The sequence below is a fragment of the Camelus ferus genome, chromosome 18 (assembly GCF_009834535.1).
Source record: "Camelus ferus isolate YT-003-E chromosome 18, BCGSAC_Cfer_1.0, whole genome shotgun sequence".
Classification (NCBI taxonomy): Eukaryota; Metazoa; Chordata; class Mammalia; order Artiodactyla; family Camelidae; genus Camelus; species Camelus ferus.
Window position 1 is genome coordinate 35,667,065 of NC_045713.1, and position 20,470 is coordinate 35,687,534.

Genomic DNA, 20,470 nt, shown 5'->3' on the forward strand with positions numbered 1-20,470 from the left:
CTGCCCAGGAACTAGGTCAATTCCCTGGATGCTGTGATTTGGAAAAATAAGAAGTGGGTGGGTAAGGTCCCAGATGTGGAAATGGTAAGAAAGGGGGAGCCAGGCAGACAGGGGATCTTGGAGAGGACAGAGAACAAATCCATCCCAACAGCAAGTCTAAGCAGACAAGAATTCCTTTCAGCTGACCCAGCCTGCCTGCCACCAGGGGCAGCATCACAGCCTCAGACCTGGCTCGGCCAGTCAGTGTACTCCATCTCTCCTGGCCGGCGACTGGCTGAGGGAGGGGCACATGACGCACCCTGGCCGTGAGAGGCAAGTGGGCCTCCTGATGACGGAGGAGGCACACCTGGAGTGGATGGGGGACCTTTGGATCATGGGAGAAGACACCCGAGAAAGCAGCCGTACAGACTGAAGGGGAACAAGACAAGGTGGAGAGAGCCCTGATGGCACTGAGTCCCTTGATCACACTGTACCTGAAAGTGGACCTTCTCAGTTATGTGAACTAGAAATTTCCTTTTGTTGCCTAAGTCTATCTGTGCAAAGTTTCTGTTACTTATAATCCGAGGGAACCCTCGGAGCCAGATACACTCTCACCTGCTCCTCCCTGAAGCCCAAGCAGGTATGACAGGACCTATTTTCCAGATGAGCCAAACTAGGCTCAGAAAGTGACCTACTCTTTGTCACACAGCTGGAGCATGGGAATTCAAACTCACGTTTGCCCACAGCCCCACAGCTCTCTCCACGTCCTGCTTACCCATGCAGCGTGGGAGGATCGTTCCTGGCCCATGTGAATGTGGCGTTCTTCACAGTGATGCTGTTTGTGATCCCGGCTGAAAAGCACCAGAGATGACAAGTCAGGCAGAAATGAAGCCACGGCCTGAGAGTGAGCAACAGGCTCTTACTTTTTGTTCCTCCTAATCAAGTTGGTCAACCCCAGACACTAAACACTCAGACTAGGCATTATCTGGTTACATCAGTTACACTTTCTAAAGAAGACCCCCAACCAGCTGCTCTGAGGCAGCCTTAGACCCAGAAAGCAGAAGGAAACCCCAAGAGGGCTCTGTCTTGAAAGATAGGAGGTTGCATCATCTGGAAAGGCAAGGGGGGCCCCGGGGGCCTCCCTCACCCATCTTGGGAGGTTCTTGCAGCTCTGGTTGGGTGGGCCTAGCAGAGTCACAGGGCATAAGAAGCGGGCTCGTGAGGATGCCTGTCCATCAGGCTGGACTGGCCCCTGGCCCTCCCTACACCTTCAGGCCCTTCCTTTACATTCAAATCAGGGTCCTTTGGATTCCACAGCAGCCTGGTAACTCACTTCCCAGCATTCTCTCTGTCTCCCCCCTCCCTCCCGCCACCCTGCTCACATCACAGCACGTCAGTCTTTCTAAAGCACCAGTCATTCACGGTAAACAGCAGGGATGGGACAGGAAGTGGGAAATGGTGGCGGGGGAGGGGAGGGCGTTAAAGACAAAGTCTGCATTATGGGAGGGGCCGGGTGTGGGGGGAGCACTCTGTGACTGAGGTGTTTAGCACCTCTGCCTTCATCTTCTTCCCCTCCCCCGTATTTTCTTTTTACTTCATGCCCTTCACTTACAACAACTTTTTTTGACTCTTAGTTATAAGTCACCTTAAAACCACCTAAAGATGAGGGTGTTTTTAACTTGTCAAATGAAGAAATAAGTTCCCCTACCCATCAAAGACACAAAACCTGCAGACAGAGGAAGTTACTGGTTAACCTAACTTGATCTCCTCCTCTCCCATTGCCCGCCCCCCCAAAACAGAGAACAAGGAGGAAGTTGAAAGGTACTATTTAAGGAATTTAAGAAAAGCCACTTGAGTTGGTCAAGCTACAGACCGCAAGACTTGGCCCCAAGACTTAGCCCCGAGCTGCCAACGGGGGCCCTGCCTGGCACCCAGTGAGTGTAGATAAACATCTCAGTCTAACCGCCACCAGGGCAGGAAGGGGGCTGAGGCTGGACTGAAGCCCAGGGGTTTTCCAACATCACGTGACACTCACAGTGCGCTGTGAACAACTCCAGGAGCTCGAAACTTCCCTGGCTGCCTCAAATTTCAGCCCTGTGTCATGCAGGGAAATCCAATCCTGGCGTAGATGGCATGGGGGGGGTGTCTGTATACGTGTACGTGTAAGTGTGTGTGTGTGTGTGTGTGTATGATAGAGAGACGGGGGTACAATTCAGTCCTCAGGACAGCAGAAACTGGACAACCACAGGTCAGCGACATGCAGCGAGCAGTGGTTCTCAGTCTGGAACGACTCTGCCCCGCAAGGGGCATCATGTCTTGAGACATTTTTAGTTGTCAAAACTGGGGGGTGGGGGTGGGTGCTATTGGCATCTAGTGGGTAGAGGTCAGGGAAGCCTGAAAATCATTTTGCTGCCACCTTCTTGTTGGAGAGCCACAGGTGGGTTACTTAACTTCCCTGTGCCACACTTTCCTCACCTGTAAAAACAGGACTGGTAAGAATGGGGCCAGCCTCATAGGGCTGTAATGAGGAGGGAATGGAGCAAAACAGACAGTCCTTAGAACAGTGATCGACACACAGTAGGTGTTCAGTACATCTCAGTGTGGAGACACTGCGGTGGGTGGGAGCACAAACTGCTGACTGGCTGTGGGTGTGAGTCCTGACTCTCCTTCCTACTGGCTGTGTGAGTTACTTGGGCGAGTTTCCTCATTTGCAGATGGGGGTTTCCGCAGCATCTCTCGGAGAGCTGCAGTGAGCTACGTATGGATGGGTGAGGACAGGACATGTATGGTGGGAATGTCATTTCAGCGAAAAGTGGTCACTACTGTCAGCACTATGAATGCTTTTTATTAAGTGCCTGGAGATACAGCCACAAGTAAAATCCCTGCTCAGAGGAGGTCTGCTGGGAAAGGACAAATTAATAAGCTACAAAATAAACAAACCTACCAATAAAAATCCATGTAACGCCCCGCCAAAGAAAGGCACCATGAGTTCCACTGCCCTCGTGGGGAAACTGAGGCTCAGAGCAGGGAAGTGACCTGCCCAGGGATGCAAAGCTAGTGGGGATGCGGGGGGGGGGGGGGTCAATCTCCAACGTCCTTGATTTGCCCATTCATCTACTCAGAGCAGGATCAAGGTCCAGGCCCCGGAACTTGGCCCTCAGGGGTGGGCCTCGCTCAGGGGGCCGCCTCTCAACAAGAGAGCTAGAAGACCCAAGGTCAAGTCCGCCATCCTGGGCAGCGCTAGGTAAGGCCCTGCAGTCGCCCGCTCTCCCAGGACGCACCGTCTTTGATGAGCCGCCGCTGGATGCTGTCAGGCTCCAGCTCCTCGTGGGACAGGAAAATCCTGAGGCGCTTGAGGGAGACACTTGCCTACACACGAAGCAATGACAGGCTGTGGTTATTTTTAAAAGTGTTTTTGCAAAACAGGCCGAGGATCACTTACAGTGGTTTTCCCTGGGTGTGCAGGGCCCACATCCTCCTTTCTTCTGAAGGCTCTGTACTTCCTACACTGAGCGGATGCCGCAGAATAAATGGGTTTGGGTTCTTTTTGTTTTGTTTAAAAGCCCACACCGGTATTAAAAAGGAGGGCAGAGGACTGTTCTAGCTGACAAGGGACTTAAGAAACAGCCAAAGACAATGGTTGCATTTAAGATAAACTTGCAACCAGGAGCTAAACGAGTCCTGGAGACTGAATGCACAGCACAGTGGTTACGGCCAATGATACTGGAGAAATAAACTTCAAAGTTGCTAAGAGACCACAGCTTAATGGCTCCCAACACAAAAAAGAAATGATAATCATAGGACGTAACAGATGTGTGACAGAGGCGTCCAGTGATAATGGCATCGCAACATATTCACGTATCAAATCACCACGCTGTACACATTGAACACAACGTTTTATGTCAATTATAGTTCAGTAAAAAGAAATGTTTAAAAAGGCAAAGGTCCTGATTCAAACTATAAAGACTGTCAGACAATTTAGAAAATTTTAATATGGATTGGATATTATTTTAAGAGATTACCGTTAATTTTGTTAGGTACGGTAATGGTACTATAATTACGTAAAAAGAAATGCATGCTAAAGTACTTATGGGTGAAGTGTCAAGATGTCTGGGATTTGCTTTAAAATTCTTCAGCAAAGAAAGGAAGGAATGGAGGGAGGGAAGGAGAGAGGGAGGGAAGAAGACAGAAAAAGGATTAGATGAAGTAATTGTGGCAAAATGTTGAATCCGGGTGATGGGCACACATCATTACCATAATACTCTCCACTTCTGTGTACATTTGAAACTGTTCATAATAAGAAGGGGGTTTATGTGCTGGTTTATATTCATATTTTAACAAGCCTATGACCAGGGTTATACAACCAAATATTAAGGCTGACTTGTTCATGTGGTTAAAAATAGAGTTTTCAGGTCAAAGTGTGCAAGGCTAGGGAGAAGAATGTGAGACACACTGTCAGCAGGAAAGCGCAGGAGCTTCAGAGGGTGTAGGTGTGACTGAGCGGTCTCTTCTCCAGAATCACCTCTTGGAACTGGAGAATTCTAGGGCATTTGGGCCAAGGACTACGAGTGGGTTGCAAAATCAAGATAGGAGGTCAAGAGCCGAATTTTTGAAGAAAGAGGACAGGACAGGACAGGACAGGACAGGACAGGACAAGGCAGGGTGGAACAGACTCAATCAGAACAGAATGGACCAGATGTCTCAGAAAGAATCTTGCAGATCCTGGGAAACCCTAGTTGCAACAACTTCTGTTTCACATACTCCAGGGTGAGTTCAAGAAGTTAAAGGTGTTTCTCAGTTCAGGGCAGGACCAAAAAGAGCCTGAAGCCAGCAGTCGGGGCCTCACCAAGCCCCCCACCCCGGCACAGTGGGAGGGGTAACGCAGAGGCGGCTGCTTCCAGGGGGACTTCCATGCCCTTTTGCTTTGTTTCCCCAGACATCCCCTCCCTGAAGTCCCCCAGCCTCGCCTGTACCTGCACGATGCTGCTGATGACCATGGGGAGGATGTTCAGGGGAAAGCGGAGGATGTTGAACAAGGCCAAGGACACGAAGGCTTTCTGGGCATCCAGGATGTTGTTCTTGTCGACAGTCACGTAGACGGCAAACGTAGACAGGGCCACCTGCAAGCAGGACGCTGGGTCAGATTCACAGTCGCAGGAGTAGTTACAAGTCCCCCCGGGGCAGCGTGGTCCCCAGTCCTCCCCATCCCACCCCGTGAGCCGCAGGGGCCTATGACTGGCTGCTGGAGGCAGCAGAAACACCCGAGGCAGTGTCTAACACACAGCAGGCACTCACTAAACACTCAAACAATGAACTTGATAAATCAATGACCAGGAGCCCAAAGACCTGGCCTCTCCCACCAACTTTCTCTGGGCACACTGGACGGGCATTCTCGGGGTTCCTCGACACCAACAGGTGCAAGCTCACCTACGGGCCTTTGTCCTTGCTGTTCCCTCTGCCAGAAACAACCTTCCCATCCAGATGGTTGCCTGGCAACTCTCTCTCCCCATTCCGAGAGGCTGCCCAACCCAGAACAGCCCCCTATAGCTCTCCATCCTTTTATCCCAGTTTATTTTTCTTCATAGCACCTACTTCTACCTTACGTTGTAAGATTTTGGTATTTACTGTCTGTCTCCTGCACTGAAACGTAAACTCCACAAAGGCAGGGACTTTGTTTTGTACACGGTTGTATCCTCAATGCCTAGAAGGACCCGGGGCACAAGGAACACTGAGACCTTGGGCATGTCACCTCCTCTCCCCGAGCGTCCACTGTCTCATCTGTGAAATGAGGGTAGAGGTGGAGGATTCGGCCACTGTTTAAATTTCCTTAGCTCAGAGTATATGGTTTTATACCCCCAGGAAAGGAACACTTTAAAAAAAAAAAAAGAAAGAAAGAAAATAAAGGTCCAAGGGTCTTCCAAAGGGCACTCCCCTCTCCACAAAGTCAGACCTGCCTTAAGCCCTGCAGTGGGTCCTGGGATTCTGCTACCTTGCCAACTGGAATTTGGGTTTGGTTGTTCTGAGACATCACCTCCCTCAACAGGAAAAAGGAAGGGGTCCCTGAATAATCTAGGGTTGCGCTGCTCTGCTCAGATCGGCTTGGGAGGGAAGTAAAAGATCAACAGGTGGCTCTCGGTGCCTCGTCCTCCTGCCAGTGAAGGCAGTGCCAGGTGTTGACAGGGGAGGCTGGTAACACCCCCAAGGTCACCTGGTCCACACTACCAAAGCCACCTGGAACACCTTGGACCCCGAGCAGATGGACAAAGGTCTCCACCTCCATGTTAGCCCCTGGGGAAATAAACTGCCCTGGGACCTTCTTTTTGAGCTCAAAGCAGATGGCCAGCCATCAGCAGATCCTGGTGTGGCCAAGATTCTGGTGTGGCTGTGGTCCAGTGTATGTGCAGGGTCTCAGCTGCCTCACTTCTTTGTGACCCTTTAGAAGGCTGTATATCTTAAAAATTAAAACCATAAGCTCTGCCTGCTTATCTGCTGTGTGACTCTGGGCTGTGACATCACTTCACCTCTCCAAGCGAGCCTCTGTTTTCCCATCTATAAAATGGGGATCAGGATGCACACTGGCAGGGCTTCCAGCAGCAAGAAATCAGGCTCTCTATAAAGTGCTTAGCACCGTGCCCGGGGCACAGTAAAATGCAGTAGATGGCAGCTGTTTTATTTCTTGTGTCAGGACTCAGTCCAGACTCCCTGGACTATTTTTCCAAAGAATCAATTAACCGGGTCCCAAGAACGAAGCACTGGAAAGCAGAGCTGGTTGCTGTTCTGGCTCTGACATTAACGACTGAGGTGACCGTGAGGTAAGGCACAGGAATTTTCCAGGCTCCGTGGCCAAGAGGGAGGTTAGGTGCTCAAAAAGCCACAGACACTTGATCCCTGGGATGGCTGCACATCCCAGCTCCCCTCTTCCAGGTAATGATGACGCACTTGCCTCTCAACCAGAGGTTCTCTTCACTCAAAACTCTCTAAACACATCTACACAGAGGAATAGTATTCAGCCGTTAGAAGGAATGAAGGGCTGACACTCACTGTGACATGGATGAACCCTGAAAACAAGATGCTCAGTGAAACGAGACAGACAACAAAGGCCACACGTGTTACATGATTTCATTCCAAAATGAAATGTCCAGAATAGGCAAATCTACAGTAGGTTAGTGGGCGCTGAGGGCTAGGGTGATGGGAGGAATGGGGGGGTGGGGAGTAACCACCGGTGAGTGCAGGGCTTCCTTCTGGGGCGGTGGAGATGTTCCGGGAACCAGACAGTGCGGATGGTTGTGCGACCTTGTGAATATACTAAACATCATTTAATTGTACACATAAAAATGGTGAATTGTATCTCACTAAAAATAATAAATCTCTTTTAAAAATCACCTCTCCAAAATCAGTCTATTCTACCTCTGTACAGAAGCCAAAGTCTTGACTCAGGCCCCAGGGCCCCCCAGATGTGTAAACGACCCTCCTCTGTACTCGTCGGACCTCCTCTCCTTCCACTCTCCCCGCCCCGTCCCTCTGTTCCAGCCCCATTGGCCCCTGTGGCTATTTCTGCGGGGCAGGCACAGTCCTGCCTCAGGGCCTTGGCACTCACTCTTCGCTGTCCCTGTTCGGCCCTCTCACCTCCCTCAGATTAAGATTCAAATGTCACCTTCACAGTTAAGCCTTTGAACATCCTACTTGAAAACTGTAAGCCTTCCCTATCGTTCTGACCAGAATCTTTTTTTTTATAGCGTTTTTGACAGTTTAGTATATTATTTGATAAATTTATTATGCTCATTGTTTACTGTCTGCAGCTCCCAGTTAGAATGAATGAACTCCCCATGAGGGCATGGATTTCTGTCTGCAGTATTCACTGCTCTATCATCAGTGCCTAGGACAGCAGTGGGCCATGGCAGATACTTAGTAAACAGTGGATGGGTGGGTAGATGGATGAATGGATGGGCCGATGGATGGATGGGTGGGTGGGAGGGTGGATTTGCCCGAAGGCACAAAAGCATACACGGGGTATGTCTTCAGCAAAGGAGAAAACCAGGCCTCGGGCATCTCACCACCAGAATATACCAGCTCCCGTGGCCCAGCCGATGGGGTGGCTGCTGGCAGCATGGGAAGCAGAGGGAGCAACATCACGTGGCCCCTGCCAGAGCCACAGCTCCAGCTTCTCCAGGAAGTGGAGGGCACTCATTCACCCTTCAATTATTAACTGGGCACAGTGTGAGGCAGGTTTGGAGATTCTGAGACTCACGGGCTAGTGAAGAACAGGAATTATCCAGGTGTTTGGAAGAGTGTGGAGGTGGCTGGGGTTGCAGGTAGGGGGGAGCTGGAGTTTGCTGCAGCCTTACAATGGGTGAGGATCACAGATGCAAAAAAATCCCCACTAAGTGCTAACAGTGCCTCCACGCTGAGAAATGGGGCAAGTGACTGCACCATCTACCCCAGCCCAGCCTCAAAAACCTGACGTCTCTTCGTGTGGACATCTGTTCTTTCTGCCTGGCCAGCATCTATTTCTGTTGCTGGTAACAACATGGCAGTTTTCCCCTGCGGAGCTGAACCTCCCCCAGTCTCAGTCCCTGAGCTTCAGCCACAGATAAACTGCCCACACCCCACCCCAAGCTCCAACAGAAGCCACGTGACCCAGGCCTGGCCAATCCAAGCAGCTCGTCCCCCTGGCCCCAGTGGTTCAGGGACAAGCATGTGGCCAGCAAGATTCAATCTCTAGCTTTGCAGGAACTAATGGGAAAAGGGGGAATCTCTCCTTACAGTGGTTACTGAGATGACAGGAGGAACTGTAATTGCATGGTGAGCACCCATCTGACAAAGAAATCACCATGGAGAAAGCAGAGCTGAGGGACAAACAAGTTAATCCCAATACTATCTTTGGAACACCTAGATCCAGTCATGCCTGAAACCCCAGCTATGCTTAAAACCAGCACTTTCCTAGACTTTTCAGTTTTGTGACTCAAAAATCTCTTTCTTTTCTTCACTTTAGTGGATCTAAGTTAGGTTTCTGCCACTTGCAAGATAGTTTCTGACTAATGATACATTTACATCTTCATTCATTCAATCACTCCTCTACATAAACCTACTGAGTGTGTACCACCTGCCAAGTCTCCCTGTGTTACAGGGATACAGCAAAAAAAAAAAAAAAAAAAAAAAAGCAAGGTCCATGTATGTTCTGGTCAGCAGAGAACTGCACAACAGGTAATTGACATATGGAAAGATAATTATTCTAAAGAAGGGGGATTCAAGACACATAGAAGGCAAGCAGCTCTCAAATCTTCCAAGACAGCAAATGCTAAATACTGACGGCTGCCTGAGGATGCTATTTTAGGAAAGTGCACTAAGTGGACATGAGGACATGATAAATGCCAGGCTCCATATTCCAGAAAAACAGCCCCATCAATCCCGCCATATGGCGTCCCCATTCTCGCCTGACCTCCCAGGGCCTCTGTCTTCTATCACACCTACCGGTGGGTAAACACCTCATCACCCTTGAAGCGCAGGAATTCACCAGTGGAAAGAACATGCAAACACCTTCCAAGGGAACCGAGGACCACATATTTTATCCTAATGTAGTCAGAGCCTTCGGTGTCTCGGCCAGGGCCAAGGTCCCCGACTGACCCCCCGGGCTCATCTGTTTCACGCCAAGCAGCTCAACCAACTCTGTCTCTGGAAGCCCATCATCGCCCAAAAACTGAGGGGCAAATTCAAGGTCAAGAAAAGCCAGTCCCACTCCCAAGCTCTTGCTGTGGCTTCCTAACTGAGGCCAGGGCAGGAGATGATACCTGAACGGTTAGCAGTTCGGGTGACAAGCTGGAAACTGCAGGTTTTGCCAGAGGATCCAACGTGCAAAGCAGACGGTTATGGGGAAAGGCTCCCCCGTTCTAAGTGTAACACAACCCACGGACTGCACACCTTGTGGCCTGAGCCTACTGGCCACAGACCTTTTCCTATTTAAAGAAGTGCAATCCGAATGCCTTGGATTTCTGTGTGATTCGCTATCACTTGTGTACAAGTAAAGTAAACAAGAGAGCTGTATATGTTTAATTACATGTATTGCATATAGTCAGTGTCGTGCTGGTACAGATGCAGACTCTCTCTGGAAATACACAAAAGAAACTGGTACAGAGAAGGGAGCTAGGTGACGGGGGTCTGTGGAGGGTGGAAAGAGCAGTACCCCACTGCAGACCAGTGGCTCTAAACTAGGGGACATTTGACACTGTTTGGAGACATTTTTGACTGTGATGACTGGGAAGGTGAGGGGAGAGGTACCACTTGGCTTCTAGTGGGTCGAGGCCAGGGATGCTGCTAAACTTCCTGCAGTGCACAGGATGCCCCCCTCCCCAGAGAAACAACAAATTATTGGGTCCCAAATGTCAGTGGTGCTGGACTGAGAAACTCAGTTGTAGACCCCCTGAAACAGCTTTAACTATTTGCACCATGTGAATACATTACTGTTTTTAAAATAAAATGTACCATATATTTAGACTATTAACAGGTATATTTAACATGGAAACACTATTGGACAGTTTAAAGAAAATAACAGAACAAACACCCTCTGTAACTACTATCCAATCTTATATTTTCATTAAAAAAAAAAAAACACCAGACAGAGTCGTTAAAGACATGGGGAAAGTCGGGGAGACTGAGTGTGAAAAGAATGAGATGGCAGACCCTTCCAGGCTGGAATGCTGGTGCACTGGGGCCGGAAGGGATCTTAGGGAACACAGAGTCCCAGAACAGCTAAGAGACGTCACTGCCTGAGCAACTCCAGGCAACTGGCAGCGGCCACCTGGAGGGCTGCTTGAGCCTAACTCTGCGGGAGGGAGCACCACGACTGCCCGGGGGAATGTCTCCAGGGGCATGGGAGTCGGGGGGAGGACAGGGCCTGCATGTGACATCCTTGTGGCCTAACCCCTCCATCTTCCATGCTCAGAACCTCAGACGCAGGGAGGCGAAACGACCGGCTTCAGGTCCAGGTCACACTGTGGGCTGGCAGCAGAATTCAGCAGGGGTCCTGACTCTCAGAAGAACACTCCACTCCACTAAGCCAGGGGTTGGCCAGCTATGGCCCGTGGCCCACCCGTCTGTGTCTGGGCCCGTGAGCTGAGACTGGACTTTACATTTTAAAATGAGTAAAATAATAATAATAATAATAATAATATTTCATGACAGATGAAGATTATATGAAATCCAAATTTCAGAGTCTGTAAATTAATTTTTTTTAATTTTTGTTGTTTGTTTTTTGGGCAGGGAGGTAATTAGGTTTACTTACTTATTTTTTTAATGGAGGTACTGGGGATTGAACCCAGGACCTCATGTATGCTAGGCATACGCTCTACCACTGAGCTATATACCCTCCCCCCGTAAAATACATAATTTTTATGGGAACACAGCCACACCCATCCATTCTGTGTTCTCCATAGCCGTGTCTGCACTACACCAGCAGACATGAGCGGCTGCAACAGAGATCCCAGGACTCAGAACACCTAAAACACTCACTAGTTGGTCTTATACAGAAAAAGGTTTGCTTACTCTTCCTTTTTGCCAGGGTTTCTCAAACTTCCATGTGCATACTAATCACCTACAGAGAGACTGTTATAATTCAGGCTCTGCTTTAGCTGGTCTGGGGAAGGCCTGAGAGTCTGCATTTCTAATAAGCAACCCAGTGATGCCCATACTGCCCGTCCTTCGGCCCCACTCTTGGGTACCAGGGATCTTCTCCAGTGGTTCTCCAAGTGTGGAACCCGAACCAAAAGCAACAGGGGCGCCTGGGAACACGTTAGAAATGCAAATACTCAGGGCTCACCCAGACCCAGCAGGGCTGACATTCTGGGTGAGGCCCAGCGAGCTGCGCTTTAACAAGCCCTCCAGGTCACCCTGGGGCTCACTCAAGTCTGAGCATCTCTGCTTCCCACCATCCATTCTTGTGCTCTAGGTAAGACTCTGGGAGACGTTAAGCTGAACCTGATAAAATCCAGTGTCAGAATAAACACTTCGATAAACGCTGAAAAGGCAGGAGTTTCCTTAAACATTCCACCTGCAACTCCACTGTGATGAAGCGGATGGCAGCCTAACAGAAAATTTTCTTATTTATGAAAATGTGTGGTTTTAGTCATAGAAACCTCAAGAATATATATTTGCCAACATAACTAAGAAGTAATAGCCATTATTAGTACAGCATTAAAAAAAAAAGAAAAAGAGTGACACAGTTAATACAAAGATAGAAAAAACAAACATGGCGGACATGATCTGAAGTCATCCTTAACCATTCCTTTTTTTTTAATTGTTTTATTGTTCTATTTATTTATTTATTTGGGGGAGTGTTATTAGGTTTATTTAGTTACTACTTTTAGTGGAGGTACTGGGGATTGAACTCAGGACTTTGTGCATGCTAGTCATGTACTCCACCACTGAGCTATACCCTCCTACCCCTAATCCTTAACCATTCTTAACTCTCAACTGTGCTTAAAAGGTTTCCATGGCCCATCTCTATATGGTCTCTTAGTTTGCAGCCAGCTTCAGAAAATAGTACCTTGCACCATTATCTTTAAACTTTCCAAAGTTGGCCGGCCAGGGATAGACCCATTAAAGTAAAGACGTGTTTCGGCACACTCAGTGCAGCATGGGTCACAACAGAAAAGAATAGGGACCAGCCTAAAAGGGCTAGCAGCGGGAGACGGGTTAAGTCAACTCTGGTGCATCACTAAGGGAGACGAAGCAGATATGAATGCATGACCTGAGACGGTATATATTACATCCCAAAAAGGCCTAGAACATCATGTAAGTATCATTCTACTTGAATATATTACAAATATTTTAAAAATATCTATATGTATATTTTTTTTTCCCAAAAAGGCATATAAAACTGTCACTCAGGAGGAAAGGGACAGGTAGAAGGGAGGACAATATCCTTTACATTTCACAACCTTCTGTATGGTTTGAATTTTTTTTCCCAATGAATGACGGGTACTTGTTGAGCACCTACTGTGTACTGTTTAGGTACAAGTATACAGCAGTGAACAGAAAAGACAAAAATCCTTGCCCTCCTGGATTCCTCAAAAGACTAAAAAGAGACTTACCATATGGCCCAGCAATCCCACTCTTGGGCATATATTCAGAGGGAACTCTAATTCCAAAAGACACCTGCACCCCAATGTTCATAGCAGCACTATTTACAATAGCCAAGACATGGAAACAACCTAATGTCCATAGACAGATGACTGGATAAAAAAGTTGTGGTATATTTCTACAATGGAATACTACTCAGCCATAAAAAATGATAAAAATAATGCCATTTGCAGCAACAAGAATGGCCTGTGGAGATTGTCATCCTAAGTGAAGTAACCAGAAAGAGAAAGAAAAATACCATATGACATCACTCATATGTGGAATCTAAAAAAAAAAAAAAAAAAAAAGAACTTACATATAAAACAGAAACTGACTCACATAGAATACAGACTTGTGGTTGCCAGGGGTGAGGGGCAGAATACAGACTTGTGGTTGCCAGGGGTGAGGGGGGTGGGAAGGGATAAACTGGGAGTTTCGAGATTTGCAGATACTGACTGCTATGCGCAAAACAGATAAACAAGTTTATACTGTATAGCACAGGGAAATATATTCAATATCTTGTAGTAGCTCATGGTGAAAAAGAATAAGAAAATGAATATATGTAAATTCATGTATGACTGAAGAATTGTGCTGTATACCAGAAATTGACACAACATCATAAACTGACTATACCTCAATTAAAAAAAAAAGATTAAATAAAAAAATTCCTTCCTTCCTGGAGCTGACCTTCTAATGGAAAGAGACAATTCATGAAATAAGTGACTCAGAGTGTGTCTGGCACTGTCACTCCAAGTGTGGCCCATGGGCCACTGCCAACCCACAGCCCATGACCAGCTGGCAGTAGATAAGGAGCTGACATCAGAATGAAACTCAGCTACAGCACCATGCACGCAATTTAGTTCATCAGACATTGTTTTTCTTAGCAAGACTTTCTCAATGAAGGAAGCAGAGAGCTGCGGCTTACATTCCGGCACAAATTTCTCATTTCTTCATGAACCTGTAACAGTTTCCTAAACTGGCTACTCTGCAAACCCCTGGGAGGGAAACTGTGAATGAAATAAAAGGCAGGGGTGGCAGTTTTAAAAAGGAGTAGTCGGAGAAGGCCTTGCTGAAATAGTGGCTTCTGAGCACTGTTCAGGCAGGACAACAAAGTAAAATATCAAAGGATGCGGGCCAGGATGGGTTTGGCTTCACTCACCAGGAAAGGTGTGCAGACCCAGGTGAAGGTCCCCACGGCGGCCAGGTAGGCAGATTTCTTCAGCACCTTCAGCTCCTCCTGCCTGATGGCCAGCACCTTGTCTTTGAATGCCAGCTCCCAGGCGTAAAGCTTTAGCACTTTGATCCCGTTGAGAATTTCATTCATCAGCTTAATCCGATTATCTTTGCTCTTCATGTGGGCCACCTTCAGAGAGGGGAGAACTCAACACCACACCTGGGGGACTGGCCGCCCAGTGCTGGCCCAGGCAGCAGACCACCCCTCAACAACCCCCTTAACTAAAAATGGGCCTCCCTGACGGGGAGAAAGCTGGCCCTCCACTCCCCACGAACCCGAGCTCTTGACCCACAGAGCACTCCAGAGGATCCCTTTATCAAGGGAAAAACCCGCTTTGAATCACGTTAAATCTGATGTCAGAGAAAACTCTTCTATTTAGAAGGGGGGACCAGAGGCAAGAAAAGCCCTGCCAGCATCCAGGGAGGAAAGGGCCCAGGCCCTATTCTGATCCAACCACAAGAGAGATGATACTGTTTGCCTCCGTTTTCTTATCTTCTTTACTGACTTGCAGCCAGTACGCGGTGAAAATGCCGAAATGTCTCTGTACCAGCCGGCACCAATTCCGACCACTGGGTGCCCACGCCACACGGCTGTTATTTTTACTGTCCTCTGGCATTTCCACATGGCACTTTTCTAAGCACTTCACATGCATTTAGTTATTTAAGGCTCATGAGAACAGTATCACTAAGTGGTGTGTTACTCCTGGGTCCCAGAGGACACTTTAGGCAACATGAGGTTGAAGGCTGTGACTGTTTCAGAGGCTCAGGGAAGCCGGCACAAGAAGATGAAGGGGACACAGCCCCCTGCCCCCTTCCTTGTCTATCCTCCGCCCCCCCCCTCCCCACATCGAATTCCCACAGGCCCACGTCCTGGAACATCTCTCCTACAGCATCATCAGTGTGGCCAAGCTCTGTCGGCTGAAATTCCACAGGCACATCAGAAACAGCCATCAACAGGGGTGCAGAGAATTGAACTCCGGCCCATCTCTGCTATGGACCATTAGGCACGAGTTCAAGAGAATGAAGTCAGACTATATGGCACGCCACAGAGCAATCCCCTCGGCGTGGCGTCAAATGATACTATCGTGCTGCCAGACAGGACCGTCTGGGTAAGAATACACATGGTAACACCACCACAAAACACACATATACACACTGAGACTAACTCTACAGTCGGATCTCTATACAAACACACAGATCTAGAAGGATCTGTTTCAGTGTGTTCACTGTGGTTGAGAGGATTGAGAAAGGGACATTCCATTTTAATTCGCGTAATTTTGTTTTATTTGAAATTTTTGTTTATAATGAGAAGGCATTACTCTGTTACTTGGGTATTTAAAAACTTAAGAAATACAAAGTATCTCTGAAAATAAAGAGTCTGACACTGCGACCAGCCTAAGGTAAGGGGGGGGATGAGGGGGTGAGGGGAAAGATGGGTGATTTTTACTCAGCTCTTCAAAATACACACAGACACAAAGGAATACACTCATGGGAAATAAGGAACTTCCCGGAGGTTCAGAGTGATTTCGGTCACTGGCCCAGGAAGTCTAATTATTTCAGGAGCTCTCAACCCTGGCAGCCCCAGTATAATCACCTGGGAAGCTTTAAAAACTCCCCCTGCCCAGGTCCCACCCACATTAAGGGAATCAGAATCCCGGGAAGGGGCCCAGGCATCAGCATTTGTTAAGCTCCCCCGGGGATTCCAACAGGGAGGCAAGGTTGAAACCCCCCAGGCCTGTGCAGAAGGAACGCAGCTAAAACCCAAGTGGAAAGGCCTCAGGCAGGGGCCCAGCTTGGAGCCTACCTGGTAGGTCTTGGTCTTCATGGCCATGACAGCATTCAGGGGAACCATGAGGATCATTACGGCCACCCCAGCCAGGACGGAGGGGCCCAGGTTCTACGGAAGGAACGAGAACAAAGGCCTTAGCACGGGGCTCCCACGGGCCGAGCCACCCCATGTGAGTTTGGGGCAGCCGTGTTACTTTTCAGGTTTATCCCTGAGCATCTCTTCGGGTCCCACAAACTCTTTAAGAACATTCAAGTCCATGATCCTTTATCTGAAACCCTGGGGATCAGCTTGAGTTCTGCAAATTTGAACTTAAGAATTTCAGGAAGGTAACAGGATGTTGAGCAGAAAATAGTTAACGCAGGCCGCCTGATGGTTTATCTTGTTCAAAGGCCCTTGGCTGGCGTCTGGGCACTTGGATTTTGGGAGGGTTCCCACTATTCTCAGGACTGATAAGAGTGACTCACTGAGCCTAAACTGTTCAGACAATATGGTTTATGCTGATTAATCCCAGAGGCTGCCGGTGTGACCAGCCCCCAGTAAAACCCCAGGAAGCCGGGTCTCTCTCGAGCTTCCCTGGCTGGTAACGTTCACACTTGTTGTCAAAACTGTCACACCCCTTTGCTGGGGAATTAAGTGCATCTTGCGTGACTCCACAGGGAGAGGACTTTCGGGAGCTTGTCCCTGGTTTTCGCCGGATGTTGCTAATCTCACTGTCATAAATGACAGGTGAGTCTTCCTAGTGAATCACCCACCTGGAGTGGTCTTGGGGACCTCGACACAGGTAGGTACAGTCATACATCACACCCTCATTGGTGCCTGGCAACAGCACTCCATAAGCAAACACAGATTTTTTTTCAGCAGCAAAAGAGGAATATTCCCACTGAGATGGATAATCAACATTATAAATCACACATCAGGTCAGTTTTTGCCACCAAATGTGTCAAGAAAAACTTTCACTATTATTTTACTTCAGAAACTGATGTCAAAAACACGTTTTAGAGATTGAGGCCTAATAAAGAGAACTCCCTAAATGATGTCAACAATATCAATATTCCACACATTTTTGACTATATGAATACAAATTCTGTTACTTGTGTAAGGGAATCAGAAAAATAAAATGTTACAGCAGGAGAGAAAAAACAAAAATGTTCAGTTTTCAGAGCTTTTTTGATTTGGGGACTCGTAGGTAAGAGGTTGCAAGACTGGTCCATTATCCCATTTGCAGATAAGGAAAGTGCACCCAGAGAGGTTAAGTGACCCTGGCCGGGACAAGATACAGACGGACATTTTTCAACTTCCAAGTCACACAAATGAGAGGAGACAGGATGAGAAGTTGGCCCAGCGCACATGTACTCAGTGGACACAGACAGACGGAACTAAGGTAAGAGTGTTGCAGTCCCTTCCAAGCAGCCACACTCGGGCGCTCCAGCCCGAATTCCCCCCAAAATGCTGCTTTTGCCCCTAATGGTTTCTGTGGTGTCTCTCTGCCCAGTGAGGATTAATCAACCTTTGAGAACGAAGGTGACTTTCACCAGCGATCTAAAACATTTGCAATCAGCTCTGACAGCAAGCAGCGGTCACGAAAAGATACCAAGCATGCCCGTGGACCGCGTCCTGCTCTATGAACGTTGCGTGAACTAATTTATTCAGCTGTCCCAACGTCACTATGATGAGGCTCCCCTGTTATCACCACTTTACAGATGAGGACATTGAGGCTTAGAGACACTATCCTATGTTGTGTTCTTGATCACCAAACAGAGAAATTCTATCTTGGGTCTAAAGTAGTGGTTCCCAACCAGAGAGGAGTATTCCCCCAGGGGACATGTGGCAACGCCTGAAGACACTTGTCACAAGTGGTGGTGGGAGTGTGGGGGAGGGGAGGTGTAGTGTTATTGGTACCTAGTGGGTAGAGGCCAGGGATGTTGCTAAACCCCCTACAATGCACAGGACGGTTACCCCAACAAAAAAGAATTACCCAGCCCCAGATACCAGTAACACATTCAGCAACTCTCATCTAAAACAAAGCAATTTTCTCAGCAGGTCACAAACCATCTCTGAAGGCAGCTCTAAAAGAAGTGTTCCATGACGGCACTTTCTAGGGAAGTGGATGCCCCAAGACGTCTCTCTGATGGAGGAAGTCCATTTAACTGAGGGGGGAAAAATTCAGTGGAAGAGGCAACTGTTATAGCCTTGAAATTTGGGTGGGATTTCATCCATCGTGAGAAAAGAGAAAAGGGAGTTCCTGGTGGAAGGAAAGGGATGTGCAAACGCTCAGAGGTAGAAAAGAATAAGGCATGTATGAGGCTATGAGCATCTTTGCTCGTCATATTTATATTTTGGGAACTGCCCTTCCCCCACGTGGAAGGGCTGTCACTCCCACCTCCACACAATGAGAGAGAGCATGGGACCCAGGCTGCCTAACCAGAGAACTCTGCCTCCTATTTCACAGTGATTTGTTCATGGATGTGAATAGGACTGTGTCAGGCCAATCAGATTGCTCCCTGGGACTCTGGCTGCGGCAAAGAGGAAAACAGTGTATTCTCTTTTCTTGGCACCACTATCCATAACGATGATATAAGCCCAGAGCTATGGAGCCATCTGAAGAAAGCCCATTGAGAAAGAAGTGAACTCAGAGAAACACAGGGCCAAGGAATGAGGAAAAAGCATGAGTCCTTGCAGCACTGTTTGAACTCCTGGATCCATCCATATCTGAAGCCAAACCCCTGGACTTTTCAGTTACGTTCACCCACAAAATTCTCTTTATTTGCTTAAGTTACTCTAAGATGGATTTCTACCCCCTACAACCAAGAGACTCTTGACCAACATAATCTGAGACTAGTGAATAAGTGAGTTTGGTTAGCATTTGGGAGGATACAGAGGGAGAAATACAGTGTGAATGTTATAGGGTTGTTAACTGTATACACTGTCAAGAAGAAACAAATGCAAACAAATAACATGCCACCACAGAGAACATAACCCAACAACTGAAGAAAGGAACTGGCTGACAGGCCAGGAAATAAAATGTGAATGATGGCAAGAAACGCCAGTGCGCTATGCAGGTTCTTATCACTGACACAACACCCACTCCCCCGCCCCCGCTGCCCACACATGGAGGTCCCTCCCCATGCGCCCCGGGAACGACGTCAAACACACACCAGCCACAGGAGGTAGAGGGCAAGGATGACTTGCAGAGGGGCTGACCAGATCATGTTAATGTACGTGGCCAGGTCCATGAACCTCTGGGCGTCCACGGACATGAGGTTGACGATCTCCCCGACGGTGGAGGATTTTCTGGCTGCGTTGGTGATCACCAGGGCCTGCGGGAGAGAGGAGAGGGAAGAGGGTGAGTGTGGCAGGTGACAGCCCTGGGCCCTCCCTCCAGGCCCATGTGGAGGAAGAAGACAGCTCAACAGTGGAAAGGCCACTGCTCTGCTCGCCTCTCCTGCCCGCTTATCTGCCTCCCCAGCTCATGTGTCTTGTCACAAAGCCCCTACTCTTATCGACAGCGCTCACTGCCTGTCCATCTTGAGCTCTTCGGTACGGAGGGGACCTCAGAGGTCGCCAAAACCAGGGCTTCACACACTTCACTTCCCTCCCCATCAGGGAGTCTGTTATGGTGCAGTTACTGACTCAGCAGGACTGGGGCAGGGCGTGGGACTCCGCATTTCTAACAAGCACCCAGGTGATGCTGGTCCCCAGATCAGGCTGAAGGACCAAGGTCTTGGCCATGGTTTCTCATCCTTGGTACTACTGACATTTGAGGCTGGACCGTTCTTTGAGGGGCTGTCTAGTGCACTGAAGGATGTTCAGCAGCGTCCCCAACCTCCATCCACTTGATGCCCTCACCCCCAATTATGACAACCAAACATGTCTGCAGACATTGCCAAACATCTCCTGGAGGGAAAATTCGCCCTGGTTTTTTAATGTGGTTTCATACTCTCACCTGGGGAGTTTTAGAACTACTGATGCCCGGGCCCCACCCTCAAGAGATCCTGACTTGACTGGTGGGGGTGCCGCCTGGGCCTCGGCAGATCCTGATGCGCTCCAGGTGAGTCTAACTCACAGAGAGGGCTGACAACCAATGATCAAGTCCATCTTTCCTGACAATCTGCTGGAGAGTCTCTTCCCAACGCACAGGGCCCAGAGGCTAAGAAACGAAGGGACCGAGGAGATAATCCAGTTCCTTTAAGGCTACCTGTGCACGGATATCAGCTGAGTATTTATCATCCAGGGAACGTACCATCTGCTCAGTTCAGATGGAGTTAGAAAGTCAGAATATTCATACTCAGAATATTACTAGCAGAGCAAGGATCTGAACCTGGATCTCCCCAAATCACGTGCCACCGAAGAAATTCA

General features: G+C 48.5%; 1 protein-coding gene across 1 annotated transcript in view; it reads right to left on the bottom strand.

Annotated features, from left to right (window-relative positions):
• ABCC1 (ATP binding cassette subfamily C member 1) overlaps positions 1-20,470 on the bottom strand; it is a 126,052-nt gene that overhangs the window by 39,305 nt on the left and 66,277 nt on the right. The window contains 6 exon segments of the mRNA XM_032460972.1: positions 755-830; positions 3,261-3,348; positions 4,953-5,099; positions 14,252-14,455; positions 16,130-16,222; positions 19,270-19,431. Of these exon segments, the coding sequence (XP_032316863.1) occupies positions 755-830; positions 3,261-3,348; positions 4,953-5,099; positions 14,252-14,455; positions 16,130-16,222; positions 19,270-19,431 (770 nt within the window).